The 16727-nt window shown below is 40.5% G+C and overlaps 1 protein-coding gene and 1 non-coding gene across 5 annotated transcripts; both read right to left on the reverse strand.

The window, feature by feature from the left end:
- Window positions 1-9830: 9830 nt before the first annotated feature.
- On the reverse strand, window positions 9831-9924 carry trnai-uau. The gene is made up of 2 exons: window positions 9887-9924; window positions 9831-9866 (listed from the first exon to the last, which is right to left on the reverse strand). It is a non-coding gene; the product is annotated as a tRNA-Ile (tRNA).
- Window positions 9925-12365: 2441 nt separating this feature from the next.
- On the reverse strand, window positions 12366-15713 carry hcar1-3 (hydroxycarboxylic acid receptor 1-3). Of its 4 annotated transcripts, XM_046402910.1 has the most exons (4): window positions 15555-15713; window positions 15236-15404; window positions 14298-14379; window positions 12366-13765 (listed from the first exon to the last, which is right to left on the reverse strand). In XM_046402910.1, exon 4 carries the CDS (start codon window positions 13719-13721, stop codon window positions 12738-12740), a length of 984 nt encoding a protein of 327 aa, XP_046258866.1. In that variant the 5' UTR covers window positions 13722-13765; window positions 14298-14379; window positions 15236-15404; window positions 15555-15713; the 3' UTR covers window positions 12366-12737. The 4 variants fall into 4 exon arrangements, with proteins under 4 accessions (XP_046258866.1, XP_046258868.1, XP_046258867.1 ...); XM_046402912.1 differs by lacking the exon at window positions 14298-14379; XM_046402911.1 differs by having other exon boundaries at window positions 12366-14379.
- Window positions 15714-16727: the final 1014 nt, after the last annotated feature.

Below are 16727 nucleotides of genomic sequence, written 5' to 3' on the forward strand. Positions count from 1 at the left end.
TGTGTGTGCAGGTGAAGGAGGGTGTATCATTGAAAGCGCCGGAGGTCCTGGACTTGGCTTTACTTTTGCTTTTCTGGGATTAGAGGGGATCCAATGCTGTCCAAACGTTATCCTAACCTACCGTCCAGGCCAAACCAACACACACACTCCAGATCAAGCTGTGGGACAATAGACCTGCCCGTCTGTTGGTTTAACAAGTCTGGATGCTTGCTAAAGGGGGATTGGGAAGGCCTGCTCTGATGCCCAAAGGCCTGGGAGGGTGAGGGAGGCAGGAGGGAGTGAAGCACTGCCAAAAGGGAATGTGTGTGTGTGATTGCATGTGCATGTGTATGTTCAAGTAGGGCAGGGTGGAGAGGGGTCACATAAGGTCGTGTATGTGAGTGTGTATGTTTGAGACAGTGGAATGTGAGGGAGGAGAGAGGGGACATGCAGTAAGGGACATCCCATTAATACCAGACCTAATCTCCACCCTGAGCGCTGAGTATATACACACACACACACACACAGGGAGACTGACAGACAGCCAGACAGAAAGAAGGGGGTGTAGTCCATGTTTTTATTCCAAATTGAAATGGAAAGGAAGAGGAAATGTTTTTATTCCATTTGATATAACCAACACCTACACATACTGCGCAAAACCTTTTTCTTCATGTGAGGTTAACCACTTATTTACTTCATTACTACTGGTAGTGTTATGGTATTAAAGTTAATCTTTAAGATTTCATTTCTGGTTGATTTGGCAACACCTGTTGTTACTGGTGGTCATTGTTGGGAAATAGCAACAGTGCAGTGATAGCACAAGGCCTTGTTAACATTATTATTAACATGCACGTTCAGTAATCGGATCACCGCTGAGCAGCTAAAAGTACAGGTGTGCATGCACCCATGATGCATTGGGGAGATGTTAAGATCGAAACACTCAGACCACCTTTGCACTGGTTCACATATGGCCATATTCTTTTAGCAGTGTGTAGGAAAATGTGTCCTGGGCCATACTGAAGCACCACTTGCTCAGCTAACATGCATACAGCGTCATATTAAATCACAAAAAGAAGCCACAACACCAGGCAAAATGGACAAGATGGATGGAGTACACATGAAACATGCTGAATGATTTCTATTGGGCCACCAGCTTGATGCTAATGCTATTAGTTTCCTGTGAATTCATTGTGTGTCTGTATGCTTTTTGAATCCTGGACAGGCTCAGCTATTGATATAATCACTGATGATTGATATGATCTTGTTACATTTTTTTTAAGTCTCGTTTTCTACATTAAATCATTTTTAAATGTACTTCTTTTCACACATGGCGAAGATAAGAGTGATAAGGTGCAAAGTTTGTTCATATGTCTAACATTTGTATGGGGTTAGTATGGCTTAACAAATTTTTAAAGAAGGCTTATTTCCCAACAGCTATTTCCCAAAGCCAGACTTTTTAGTGTACGTATGAGTGTGCATGGTCAAATAAATCCCAGATTGCACCTTTAAACTCCATTCAGTGAAAATAACTGCTTTGCCTGCACTGTGCTGTCAAGCTTCATAAATTTCCCCTGAAAGCATGTTCTTTGCATGCAGCCTAATGTGTTTAAGACTTGAGTCTGGGCAACATGTGCAAGCAAGTTCTTTCTTGTGCTGTACCCATACACACACCCACACCAAGCTGTACACCCCCCACCCCCCTCCGCCAGCCCAGCTATGCTTTATTAAGATGGGCAGATTTACAGCTGATGTTTAGCCATAATTGGTGGTTTCACCAGGAGTGATAATGCAGCAGTATCAGGCACATGCTCTGTAATTAAACTGGAAATTATTCGCTGTTTGTGTGTGTGTGTATGTGTGTGTGTGTGTGTATGTGTGTGTGAAGCTTATATATGTGTGAGAATGTGTATGTCATTCAGTGTGACTGTGACTGTATATTAGCATGTGAGTGTTTGTGTATCTATTTGTGTGTGTGTGCATCTCTAGTAGGTAATGACAGAGCTCCTGTGATGTGAAGTTCCATAGAAATGTTTGCTGTAGCTTTAGCTCCGCTGAGCTGAGAATAGCAATAACAACAACCCCCTCAGCACTGGAAGGAGTGATGTCAGACACTCCCCTCCCTTCACACACACACACACACACACTCACACACATGCATACACACACAAAAACAACTGACACCCCCTTGATCGTTCAAATCAGACACTGGCACAGCGTACCAACTTACCTTAGCCAGCCAGTCCTTACAAACACACACACACACACACGTGCAGCTTCCTTTGCTTTACTCTCCAAGCCTTCCTCGCGTCCTCCTCCTCTGAATAGCCACATTCATAGCCTAAACATAAAACACGATTAATAAAACAGCAAGGGTCTGCTGAGTGACACCTGCCCGGCCCTGCCAATGTACACGTAAGCACACACCAGCAACAAGTGTTATCATAGTCAGCCCTAAGGAAGGTGTCATAAAAAATATGTCAAAGTTCAAAATATGGGGGGAAAAAAAAATCATGGAGGGTAATTTGTGTGTGGCTGGAAGAAGAATGGTTGTACTACTGCACATCTGGACAGGGCAAGATGGCAGAGCAGCAAGCATAACAGTATCCACAGCCAGGTGTGAGTGCATGGACAGCAGATTATAACCACCAAGCATGGAGGGATCAGTCCATCCAACATTGTGGTATCAGACTGATCCAAATCATGATACCACATCCTCATAACTATTAGCCTATTGGACATTTGGAATAGCAGATATTCATGGTCTCCAGAAGATGGTTCCAGGTTATTTGGGTCATTCTCTGGCCTTTCCTCTAGCAACAAATGCCAAAATGTAGACAGGGTCATTCTCCCCAGTCTGTTGTTCTGAGTTTTCCTGCTCCAAAATAAATATTTTCAGTCACTATTTGAGTTTCTACTCTACTGGTTTTCAGTTTCTGTTAAGATACCGTTAATACGTTTCAGCAGTTAAACCTCAATTTTCCTTTAAGCAGCGCTAAGGGACATATTTTCGCCAAAGGAAAATGCAAGTACAAGTTGAAACCTCCCTGGTTGTTCTGACTATGTTTTAAAACAATTTTCACAGGTCAATGAAGTGCAACAGTCAAATTTTGTGAACAAGCACAAAAATATTGGCATAAATAGAGGTCAGAGGTCAGGTGACAAGGTTGGGTCAGAAGACGTGATTTTACAGTCTCCCACATAAAGGAACAGTGTCAGTATCAAGTCATGGACAGAAAGATCACTTTCTCTGCATTTTAGACAGCCCCCCTTGTGATATTTTCACACAGAGCCTACACTACTCGACACTGTGTGCCATCTTTCATCTCTTAGCTCTCAATGAAATACATGGAATATTATTCAGTTTTTTCAACAGATCACAGATTTTGGCATATCAAGGAGCCTGAGCAGCACTATGCAGCACCTGTAAGTCCACTTGCCTCCTGGCCTGTAACCACAGTCAGAGACGGGGGCTGCACAGTTTTCCCAGGCTCAGGCGGGGTGAATATAAAGGCCGCTCTGTTCACTCTCTGCCTGCATCTCCTGCTCAATCTCTTTGAACTGGGCGGCCATGTCAGCAGCTCCCAGCCCCCAACCACCATACTGCCCTTCATGTGCCCACGGGGAGCGACAGACTGGGCGTCCACAGATCCTATACACACATGCACAACAGTGTACATATATATATATATATATATATATACACACACACACACACACACACACATATATATATACATACCAAATCATTACAAAGAAATTCAAAATAAATCTGCCCAGAATGTGCATAGCCAATGCAATACAGGATGCTGTTCACCTGTTGTTGGATTTGTTTCTGTTGCTATTTAAACCAACCAATGTCATCTGCCACTCATCTCACTGAAATAAAGAAGCAGGCTGTGTCGAGTGGTGCAGTTCTATTCTCTGTGTAAAAGTGGCCTTATCATCCCAAGTCAACAACTACAAGCAAGGTTACTCTAAGCACTATTCCTACCTTGAAGTGGTGGAATATAACCAATATACTAAACTACCTAGTATATAACAGTATGCAAATCAGCTCCATCTCTACCAACTACAACAGTAAAATGCTAATCACCCACACATGCATCAGTAATAATAATCCATTAATACAATCTGTAATAGTAAAACACTTTATTAACTTTTTGATACTTTATAGGTCCAGTGCACAGGATTTAGGGCAGGTGAGGGCTAGAATATTCATACTTATGTTTTCATTATGCATAATCACCTGAAACTAAGAATAAATTTGTTTTCATTACCTTAGAATGAGCCTTTTACACATACAGAAGGAATAGATCCTCTTCATGGAGTCCGACACCTTGCACCGCCATGTTTCTACAGTAGTCCAGAATGAGCAACCAAAACACTGGTTCTCGAGAGGGCCTTTAGTGCTTAATGTTTTCAGCAGCCAACATGTTCTTGTACACTCTTGGAATGGGAGGGTGGAACGAGGTGTGTAGAATTGGTTGTAGTGTGCAGCATCACCACTAGATGCCACTAAATCCTACGCACTGGATCTTTAAGTGAATTTTGCTCATAACACTTTTATTCTACATTTAGAGCTTGTAATGGTGTATTTATTTGGTCTGGTTTTCTGCTTGTACTTAAATAAAGGACCTGAACTCTTCCACCACTGATGATTTTTGAAAAAATGTTCCCCCGGTTTGTGTGGGCTTGTCTGCATCGTGATGATAAATGACAATATCCAAACGATTCAAGTTCTAATATCACACATGTTCTGTGGCTATGTAAAGGTCTTTTGCACTTTGATTTCCTTTGTCAAGTACAAATAAATAAATAAAAGGTTACTGGTTCTTGTTATTTGTGCTGCGTGTTCTTGCTCAGGGGTAATGAAAAATGAGTACAGCAGCAGGTGGCAACCGGATACTTGTACACTCTTCTAGGTTTTACACGCTGAATACTTTGCTGAACCTCAGGGGCCAGATGCTCTTAAGAAGTGCTGTGGCTTGTGCTTGTGGCCACAAGTGTATGTGCGCGTGTGTGCGTGTGTGTGTTGATGACAAGAGTGTGTAAGCCCAGTTGGCTTTTTTCCATACTGCACCTCCGTAAGGTAATTAGACGTCCCTCCAACAGCCTGGTTCCTTTGTCAACTCCAATCACACACACATACATACACATATGCAGTGTTCCTGGAAATGACTTGGATTTAAAGGATTTGCAACACTTCACTCTTCATTTACAGACTTTTGGGTCAGATACCCTACATGCTGTATGAATCAGTTTTTGTATGGGTGTAGGTTCACGTGAATGTACTCGTTCCCTTGTTTTATGTCCAGGAAACTTGGACTTGAAATTTCTTAACTTCTGCTACTTCCTATATCTTCCCAGCAAGGTTTAATGCTTTCACTTGTCAAAGGAAAAAAGAGCATGGGGAGTATTTTCATCCCAGCCAGAGATTTTGATTGTATCCCAGCCTCCGCCCCTCTCCCCTGGCCCAGGACTCTGGCCTGGCGGGCTTGGTGAACGACCACATCCTCTACAACGCGCCTGCCCATCCAGATAGATGTCACAAATAATGGGGGGGAGTGCTGGGAGAGTGTTTGATTTATGTGTGTGTAGGGCCCTCTGGAAAAGGAAGAGTGTATGACCTGTTGGAGGGCCAGGATCCCTAAAAGGGTCCTTCCTGAGAGACTGAGCCAAGCAGCATTTTTGGCTGGACTAACATGAACTCATCACAGAAAGAGAGAGAGGAGACTTTGTATGTTGTTAACACCAATGCTTATTTGTCTTGCTTTCGCAGTTGCCTCTCTGACTCACCAGTTCTTTTCCCATGAACAGTTTGCATGTGCAGATAAACTGGCACACAAGTTTAATTCTCTAAAACTGAACATTTTTTTTAAAACATCTGCTTTTGCCTCAACAAACACTGACACGACACATGCGCTACCTCCAGGTCACCATGATTTGTGTTTGCAATTTTGTTGCTACAACAAAAACCATAATCTTAATAAATCTTAAATACTTAATATGGAATCAGTCTTTTGTAATGTGTCAATTGGTCTAACAGTCACAGGTGAGTGATGAGTCAGGTATGGATAGCATTAACAGAGTGATGGCCTTTGATAGAGAAAGAGGACAGTCTGATTGTGTCTTCCAGATGGTCACCAAGTTTAACATTAGCAGGGCTGGAAAAGCTGGGACGAATGCCTGATTAGTATTGGATGTGTTCCTGTATTTAGTCTGTGTGCGAGTGAACGTGTGCATGTGTATCCACAGCCTATGACTGTCCCTATGGGTGAAGAGCCTGTAACACAACAATTACCCTCCCACACACACAATGCCGTCTGGAGGAGTTGCTGCTTAAGATGATGCTGATGAGAGATGTTAACAGGTTACCTTGGGAAAGTGAGAAAGTGGAGGTTAAAAAAAAATGAACGTAGCAGGCTGGGGAATTCTTCACCACATGACCCCCAGAAATCCACACACTTCCCATGAGTTGCATTCCCAGGAACAAAACATTATCGCATGTCTTTCTCAAAACTCATTCACGCTCCTTCGCCAGAGGTCATATCCAACGCACACACTCATACACATCTCAAGTCAAGACATACCTTTGACCTCAAAGTTTGCCAGGCAAAATGACATCATTTCCTTTTGGCAACGTTACAGACATTTCATCAGTTGAGAGAGCAGTGGAAGGAAAAAAAACAATAATGATAATAATTATACCTTCACACGTAATGAGCAGAGCCTACGGGCCACAATACATAACAGCTGGGCCTGGGAGCTGTCAGACAGCTAGATAGTGAGTGAACATTCAATGCTAACCAAAGACAGATGTGAATTATAGCTTGTGACACATAACTACGTGGTTAGTAACAGGCGAGGGCCAGGCTTGGATTTAAGATCTTAATATACCGTCCCAGGGTGCCCTTCAAAACACTGAACTGTTGCATTAGAGCCTCTGAACAATTATTGCAATAACTGTGTTTTTGCCAAATTTTGTGGTAATTTCAACATATCGTATATCGTCCCACAAACCTTTTGACACAAAGTCCTCTAGTGGGAAGCAAGTAACCAAAGGTTTATAGGCTCAACAGTTATGTAAAGGTTTATTTGTAACCACAGGTGGTTTGCATTCATGACACATACTGCATTTATCACTGAATGCACAAAGGAATTGATGATAAATGGGATATTAGTCTTGGATATTGGTCTCTTACAGTGTGTGTGTGTGTGCGTGTGTGCATGTATGTGTGAACAAATCTAGATAATGAGAGGAGGTGATTAGCGCTGCAGGCCAGATCAGGGCAGAGATATGAGAACAGGCCTTGCCACAACACCTACAGACTCGCAGTTACAGTGTCTTCGGGTTTTGTTTATTCTAAGGTCTCTCCGTCGCCACACACACATAGTTTGTGTGGATCTCTCTTCTCCACTCTTATTTTCCCATCAGACATTTCCTCTTTTAATGACAAATCGCTCATTCCTAACCCTAACCCTCATTCTGGTCCATTAGAATGAAATGTTCAAATCATAATAATCCATTGACAGCTAAAGACACAATAACCCACATACTAACCAGACAGACAAAATCTATCCTAACTGGAATGTGTTGGTTGATATGACCCTTACCGTATAACCAATACTAACCTCTGATCTAACAATTCTGCACAAGCTGCCTTGACATCAGAAACAAACCAAAAAAAAGTGCAGTGTATGTGTACTGTTGAAGTGCTGTTCATACATTGTGCGCCGTCTGAAAACATATTATGTGAGGAACGAGTGTCACAAAGACATTTTTTGAATTGAGAAAGTCATGTGGAGGAAGCAGCTTCTAATTTGGATTTATTTGTTGAGTGAATGGGCAAAAGACACAAAAGCGTTCATGCAGCTGTAGCCCAGAGATTTAGCATACACAAAACTGTGTGTCAAGGCTCCATGCTAACAGTTTTGCATATGCAGTTAACAGTTAAACCCCACATACTCACTTGCATTTATTTACCTGGCATACATTCACTTTTCTGGGAGTAGATTTCATGCTATACTGAGAGCTGTATGCTACGCTATCACTTTTGCACACATCAAATTCACGGGCAATATGATAATAATAGTGATATTTATAATAAATCAGCATATGCTAGGCTAAGAAAGAAGATTTATGCTAATGTTTTAAAAACACTACATTGACAGACAATTACTACATCATAGTCATCGTAACTGAATGTCAATTTTGACAATTACTTACTGACATTTGACTTTGACATCTATTCAAACTGGTAAATAAGTCTTGATATAAGAAGAATGTTTTTTACACATCCACAAATGAAGAGACAGAAATCAGTTATGGGACAACGGTGAGAAAAAACAACATTGGCAGAACAAAAAATCTCTCTTGCAAATGTTTGGACTAACAGGGTGATGATAGGGACAGTAATGAAGATGTAAGACAAACTGACTGAGTGTGTTTGTTGGATCAGATGAGACACATTTTATGTGTGAGCTTTTCAAATCCCACACTTGAGAAAATTGTACTTTAGTGGATAATAAGGTACTCTTTGAAACCTAAACCAACACTGTGATACACACACACAAATGTGCACATATACACACACACGCACATTGCATCTGGCCTCAAGCGATCACAATGGAGTAAGCTGAAGTCTCTACGCAGACCATGTTTTCTACATTAGCTCTGTTCTTGAGCTTGTGACAGTCAGTGCATCTTATTCATACATAATAGTGTTAAGACTGTTGAAACCATGTGTGAGTGTGTGTTGAAGTGAGGTTTGCATAGTGCCGTATTTACCCATTTATATCACCAGTCATATCTCCAAAGCGTTCCTCCTGCACTACTCTGAAATGTTTTAATGAGCAGCATAGCAAGATCTACATGTTTAACTTTAATATGAGCAGGAGGTACAATTCCATCAACATACAGTACAAAAAAAGAAACACATGCAGGCGTATCAGCAGTTCCAACTATATAATCTAGCAGTCTCACGTAAAGTGTAACTGAACGTGAGAGATGTGAGAAGACATACAGAGAATACAAAGAGTGTAAGAGAGGGAAGAGCAAATCTGGGCCAACTGTTTTCATTCAAACAGCAGACACAGCCAGTCAGATTCAACCAGTCACTTCTGCATCAGGAAACAAAACAAGACCAGTACGTCCAAACGGTAGACAATAACGACACCTAGTGGAATAGTAGAAAATTGTCAAGTCAATAATTTAATAACTTTTCCCACTGGTTGATGTAATCACTTGCTTGAAATTTCCTTTTCTGCCTTCTTGCCGCCATTTTCAAACTATCTTATGGTGTTTATGAATCTGATAGTTTTTCACTCAGTAATTTGGCGAGTAATTAAAGCACTGTGGAAAGACTGAACTTTCTAGATCAAATTTACAATACAAAGATACTTGAATATCTGTGACTTTTTGGTATTATTTTACTCAAAGGTTATTGTTGTACATGATGTGAGCTTTGATATTCATCTTTATTTAACCGTGAATGGACATATTACATCTTGCATAATGTGGTATTTGATAAACCTATTATAACTCATATATTCCACTGCATTGCAATGTACTATTTTTTTCTGTTAAGATAAGTGATTTTCGTAGACGTTAGCCTGCAGCCTGTTTTGTGACTTTTCCTACGGTATTTATGGTATCTCAATATCAATCCCTTTGATCTACATGATTTGTAAAACTGCCCTTCTACTTCATATTTAAAGGGGAACAGCATATCGTGGTTAAGAGCTCACAGTAACCGAGCACAAGCGTTCCGCTGTGAATAACATTTACGGTATTTGTAATACATAATGAAATAGATAAGAGTAAAACATACTACAACTCCGTTTCAAAAGACTGCTCCAGGTGAGGCTCGAACTCACAACCTCGGCATTGCTCTACAGTGTACTGTCATATAAGTACCGCGCGCTAACCGATTGCGCCACTGGAGCTCACTGTCGTTTCACTGCAGTTGGCTTTATGAATTAAGAGCAGCGAACTATCTGAATTATGTTGTTTGTGTTTGTTTATTCTTTAATACTGTTCCATCAGTTCTACACAACGGTTTATGTTCGATATCAAAGTACCAACAGACAATGGTAGACTGAATAATAATAAAATCAGAGATAATTTGTTTCACTATGCGCTTGTAAACGTGTCAAAAATACTAACAGTTCAATTGACTCAAATTTGAATTTACGCCCAGATAATACGACTGTAACGTTTGGTGCTTTCCATGTATTCCCAACGTTCCTCATTGTTACTGGTTTCCCCAATATACGATGCTTTCCCAGAGTTAGGGTAAGAAGGACGGAAGAATAACGTCATGCACGCAGACCAGCAAGCAAAGTATGTCTGTCTGCGGGCACAATGGAGCTACAGGACACGCCTACCTCATGATACACCCTCGTACTGGCACCTCAGGGGGTGTGTCGTGTGTTGGAGTGGGCGTGTCCTATGATCTTTCAAACTGCATTTCTTTATCGACATAAGGAAACAGACCCTACTATTTTTAAAGTGAAACATATCAAGTCAAGTCAAGTCAACTTTATTTGTATAGCCCATTTTTACAAGCAGTTTGTCTCAAAGGGCTTAACATAACATCAGCAACATCCTCTGCCCTTCGACCCTCACATCGACGAAGGAAAAACTCCCAGAAAAACCTTTAACAGGAAAAAATGGAAGAAACCTCAGGGTGAGCAACAGAGGAGGGATCCCTCACCCAGGACGGGCAGACGTGCAATGGATGTTGTACAGGCAGGAAAGCAATTTGCAACATGAGAAATGACATTACTAAAAAGATAAGCAAAACAAAATCTCAACTGTTTAGTTTCACTTTTTGCTACCACCTCAATATGATTTTAACATTTCACAAGTTATAGGAAATTTATAGTATTGAAAATTATAATGAACTGCTGTAACATTCATGTATTCTTTTTTTATGTGATGTTGAGAATCACTATCCTATCAGTTCGATTTCGGCCTGTAGGGAGAACCACCCCGCCCATAGTCGGTACATAGAGGAATGACAGGCAGATGTCAACAGTAGACATTGGGTTGGTCATAGAGCCGGCTACAGTTCAACTTGAAGATCTGGATGGAGAGATACCTGCAGAAAGATACAGAGAGAGAGAGAGAGAGAGAGAGAGAGAGAGAGAGAGAGGGAGGGAGAGACACAAGACTACGAGGAGCACTGGACACACAGTTAGTGACATAAAATAATGAACTGCATGTTAATCTGACGAGGGGAGAGGATAGAAGAGGAAAAGGAGGAGGGGAAACTGCTTGGTGGATCATGTTTGTGTCCCCCGGCAGCATAGGCCTATAGCAGCTTAGCTATGATAGAGATTTAAAGATTAACAGTTAGTCAGACCTGTTCTACCTGTGGCTATATATCATGAGGTGAGTGAAACTATGCCTACCAGCTCTACACACTTTATTTGGTGCTAACTATATGCTTTACTAAACAGAAAGGTTTTAAGTTTAGTCTTAAAAGTGGAGGTGGTGTCTGCCTGTCGAACCCAGATTGGCAACTGGTTCCACAGCAGGGGTGCCTGATAGCCTAATATCTTGGAGGAAAAGATGATTATCAAATACGAAACAGCCATCATCTAAAAGTCATTACTGTTATACAGCACGAATGTTGAGGTCCTGACCATCGTAGCAGACTGCAACAATAGGTCACTAGGCTATTTCTAATGTGTTAGACTCCTAAACAGAAGGTGAATGGTGTTTTCAGGAACAGGATGAACGATTAAAGAGCATATTTCTAATATATTCCAAACAAGAATCCAAGTGTTTTTGTTTTGTTTTGGTTTTTGGCTTTTTTTGGAACAGTTATTAGTTTCAATTGAATTTCCCTCGGGATCAATAAAGTATCTATCTATCTATCTATCTGTCTATCTAGTTTTTGATCTTTTCATACTGGCACGTAACCATTGCGTGCCTGTTGCTTGTGTATTGTCAATGCGTAAATGGTTTCGTATTAATGTACTCTGACTGTGTGAAAGAATTTCTCCTAAGGACAATATCTACATTAATTTCAAATTATAATATAATGCTATACAGAACTGATGGTCACATCTCTGACTTGCTCAGTGACACATATATGAAATGACATAAATGAAATGAATATGAATGAAATGAAATGGTATTTCAGTCTGATTATCAGGCTGCTAGACACAATCCCGATTCAAAATTCATTCATATGTCAAATTTGTGTTTGGATTTATTTTTCTTTGCAAGCACAATATAGCCATCCATTTTGAAAGGATTAGTATCATCTTTCTTTTCATATATGTTTAACAGATAGGGCTCAAAAATGATTTGCTTTTTCGCAGCCATAATTCAACTGAAAAGCATGCTTGGTAATGGAAGACAGTCTGACACAGGACACAGGACACAGGTTTACTGGGTTCAGTGTGTGTAAATGTTACATACAAATCCATACAGCTTTTGTTATCCTTAACAATGAAACTGAGCTCACTCACATTTGAGAACTGTTAACAAATGGATAATGAAAAGAAATCACATAGTCTCCATAGTGTTCCCCTGCAGCATTGATATCAAGGAATCAAGTATAAAACAAACAAAACACATTGCAGTTTAAACATTTTAAGCAGCATCTTCATTTTGTGTCTGGGCTGCTTTCAGAGCAGTTCAGCAACTTCCTCAAAACATTTGACCTAAGACCTGATTTTGGGGAAGTTTAACCATTAAAAGATATATAATATTTTTTGATTTGTGCCTTTCAACAGTTATTGCCTTAGCTGGGCTGGGCTACTCTGTCATTCGTCTTCACAAAGCCCAAACGCTGGATGAAGCTCCCAATGGCATCACGGAACACAGAGCTAGCAAAAGTGTAGATGATAGGGTCCAAAGTGCTGTTGAGATAGGTGAAGCCAATGGAGACAATGAATAGTTGGGTGATCAGATTGTAGGACTTGCAGTCTTTGGGGTGGAAATGTTTGATGAACACTCCACCCAAACCTGTAAGGATACTTGGTAAGAAGCAGATAGTGAACACCAAACAGATGACCTCTACTGCTCGGATGGCCCTCAGTACCCTCTTATGCCTGCCCATCGTTCTTTTGTGCAGATAGCAGGCGATCCGAACTGAGCAGAACAGCAACATGAACCAGGGCAGGAAGAACTCTGCAACGAAGGCCACATAGTGGACTTTTACCCCCCAAGGGATCACACTGTAGGAGCTGAAGCTGCGACACAGAGAGACATTGCCATCCTGGTAGAGGAGGTTGGTGGTCACCAGTGGAATCCGAAGGGCAATCACAACAGTCCACGTCAGGCCTGCGAGCCAACATGACTGAGTCAAAGTAATATGGCTGATGCAGTGATGAGGATGGACCACTTTGAAGTAGCGATACAGTGCCACAGCTGTCATGAATGCGATACTGGCAGAGCGACTGACAGCCAACATGAAGAGGTTGATGCGGCAGAAGACCTGTCCAAACACCCAGTAGTTCTCTCGGAGGATGGCATCAATGCGGAAGGGCACGCTGATGAGGAGCAGGAAATCGGCTAGAAGCAAGTTAAGGAGGAAGAGAGTGTGGGGTTTCCACACTTCCACACGGAAACAGAAAATCCACAGTGCTACTATGTTTATTGGCAGGCCCACAATCATCTCAGTGATCATGACAATACGCAAGAACAAATTGCCGAGGTCTGAGGTGGATTGGCAGTGCATGAAAGTTTCATTTTTCACTTCGATGGGACCGCTCACTGAATCCATCTCAGCTATGAATGTGGTCTGATCTCTCTGGTCTTTCCACTTTGCTTATTTTCAGCAGAGAAGGAGAGAGAAAAATGTTTTAGGCAATACTTCAAGCAACAGTTTGACATTTTAAGAAATATATATATATATATCAGATTTGCAACACTTATTCTCAAAGGCTTCTAATGGATGTTCACATGGACTGTGTATCCTTCGTACATTACTTTGAACAAAACCACCTGCCAAATGAACATATGCAAATGTAAATAGATTCAGTCATTTTAGCCTCAGGTGAGAGACTTTGATATCACTCTTGGACCTTTTTTAATCAAGACTTTAATCCAAATTTTATTGTGTCGACTGAGAAAGCAGTTAAATTAGTAATAAAAAAGCTATATTTTTAATACACAATTAAAGGCTTAAAAATGTCCATCGACAGAATTTCACTTTTTCATATTGCAGAGTTAAAAATGAGATACAATAGTGATAGGGAAAATAATCTGTCAAGCATCAGTCTTTTAAAGGTCAAATCTCAAATCTCAAAATAAATGTACAATACACAATACAGAAAAAAGTTTCAATATCAGCACATACCAGTAGTAAAAATTCAAGTTGGTTCCCTCTTAAAGACCAGAACAAGCTCCTTTTCAGAGGTCAGAATTGTCTTCTGTAAACTCTGTAGAATTAGTGCAAACAGCAGATGAAAACAATCATGTGTACAGATCCCTTTCAAGTAGTGAAAGTGAATAACAAGATCCTAATAGAATTCCTTTTATAAAAGCTGGCTTACTCTGAGGGCTTGTCTCAGCATGATAGCCATGATTCCAGGGAAAACAGTCACTTCTGGTATGTGATAACACAGATGTATTGTGTCATAATGGTACCCTTATGACACATATCTTTTCTACTTTTTAGGCTGAAGTGCCTTCATGTAATAATTTGTCAAGGACCAGGAATGTTGTGTTGATAAATGATAATTCATGATTTAACAAATGGAAATTATTAAAATAGTTTTATTTGCTGACAGGGATAGGTGGTTGTTTCATTTTGCACCCTTTCACACGTCATGGCAATGCTGGAATAGATGGAGTGAGGGACACTCCAGCAGATGGTAGTATTGCATCACCTGAAGGTGCCAAACACCAAAACTCAACAGAAGAAGAAGAAGACGGGCCAAGCCTCAATGTTTTTGTACACAGTGTAGATATCTAATCATTATTTGATTTTATCTCAGTGTCTCTTACCTCCATTTACTTAACTTCACCTGAAGTCTTCTTACTGCAGGTGGACAGCAACTCCTAACAGCACCATCTCACCTCATCTCAAGCTGCATCTCATCTCACCTTGCTTTTTTATTTACTCTCTTGGCATTCAATTTACACATTTTATCTCATCTTAGCAACATCGTCTCAAATCATCCCAATCCATTTTATCTTGACATAGCTGATGCTGTATGTACTTGTTTTGTATCATCATTTTATCTCATCACACCTTAACTCACCACACATTCATCTGGCTTTCATCCATCTCACCTCAAATTGTCATCCAGTCCCATGTCATATCATGTCACATCATGTCATGTCATCCCTTTATCTTTATTCATCTCTTTCCATTATATCTCATCGTGTCTCATCTTTTCTCCTCTCCTCAGATCTCCTCACTGCATCTCATCTTCTCCCATCTCATCATACCACTTCTCATCTAGAATAGAATAGAGATAGAATAGTCTTTGTTGTCATTGTACATGGTACAACAAAATTGATCTAACCACATCATCTTTGTTCACATCAGTTCATTTCAGTCTAATTTGGGACCATTCAACCTTATTACCAATATACCAATTCACCTTACCAGAGCGACTCAGCATTGATAAGGCACTTAAAAAGGGCAAGAAGTGAAGGTCCAGTGTGCTTCTTGAGAGAGAATCATAATTTCCCTAACTAAACCTTCCTTGGTGACAATTCATTACAGTGCAAAACAGATACACGCTGTCAGCTCAGCTCACCACTGTGTGAACAGTCCGACCTTTGTCAGTTCAATAATTTTATGGTCATTGACTTCCACACTACAATGCAGTCCCCCTATCCCAGCCCTAAAGGTGTGTTTGCTAGTATCACTGGACTCTGATCTAGTGGTCTACCATTCATCTAACTGTTTTATTAGAGTACACACAAAACAAACACAGAGGACCCAGCAGTGGCACCATGTAAAGAGTCAGACATCTGCTCTTAGACACATTTTATGGGTACATTGTACACTGTGCATGTGTGAAACTACTGGTTGAGTTCTGCATTAATATTTATACAGTGTGTGTTCATATGTGTGTTGGCAGATTGCACAGCACACGTTTTGGTGCTTAAGAAGACAAAGAATTTATTATTACTCAAAAATGGCATTGAAGTAAATCACACAACCCTGACATACAATATGATGGTGTTAATGTATTGGAAAGAAAATGAATATAGCCTAAACAAAACATATCTCAGTATACACACCTACAATAATCTTTTGAGTGGGATGCAGAATTCACTAAAATGAATCAATGCGTTATATTATTTACAAATTCATGAATGATATTATGAATCTTTGGAAGAATAGAGAATATTTTCTGCCTTATTTTTTCAAAACGGTGCAAATTTTCAATATATATCAAGACTGCCAGATGGTTGGAAACAAAATTTGAAAACATTTGTCCTAAAAATAGTTGAAAAACAATTGGGACACATAAAGTCAGATTCTAAGTCCATTAGAGGCTTCACAGTCAGTTCCTTCATCTGTTAATAAGTGTATGATTTGGGCAGCTTCTCTGACACAGCAACCTACTGTGGTTCACTGATAACCTCCAAGTTTGTCCTTAAAAGTATATTTGCACACATGCTGTATGATGAAAAGAAACCATTCACACAGCCACAGTCCCTCTCTGTCAGATCAATACTTTTATTGGTCCTACATGCATACACAAATTTTTTTCTAGGGTGGTCCAGGTTTACTTCCTGGGTCTGTCACCTGGTCCACAAGCTCGGC

The sequence above is a fragment of the Scatophagus argus genome, chromosome 10, assembly GCF_020382885.2.
Source record: "Scatophagus argus isolate fScaArg1 chromosome 10, fScaArg1.pri, whole genome shotgun sequence".
NCBI classification, from domain to species: Eukaryota; Metazoa; Chordata; class Actinopteri; family Scatophagidae; genus Scatophagus; species Scatophagus argus.

Coding starts and splice junctions, on each gene's coding strand:
- hcar1-3 (XM_046402912.1), bottom strand. CDS start 13,721: ATGGATTCAGTGAGCGGTCCCATCGAAGTGAAAAATGAAACTTTCATG.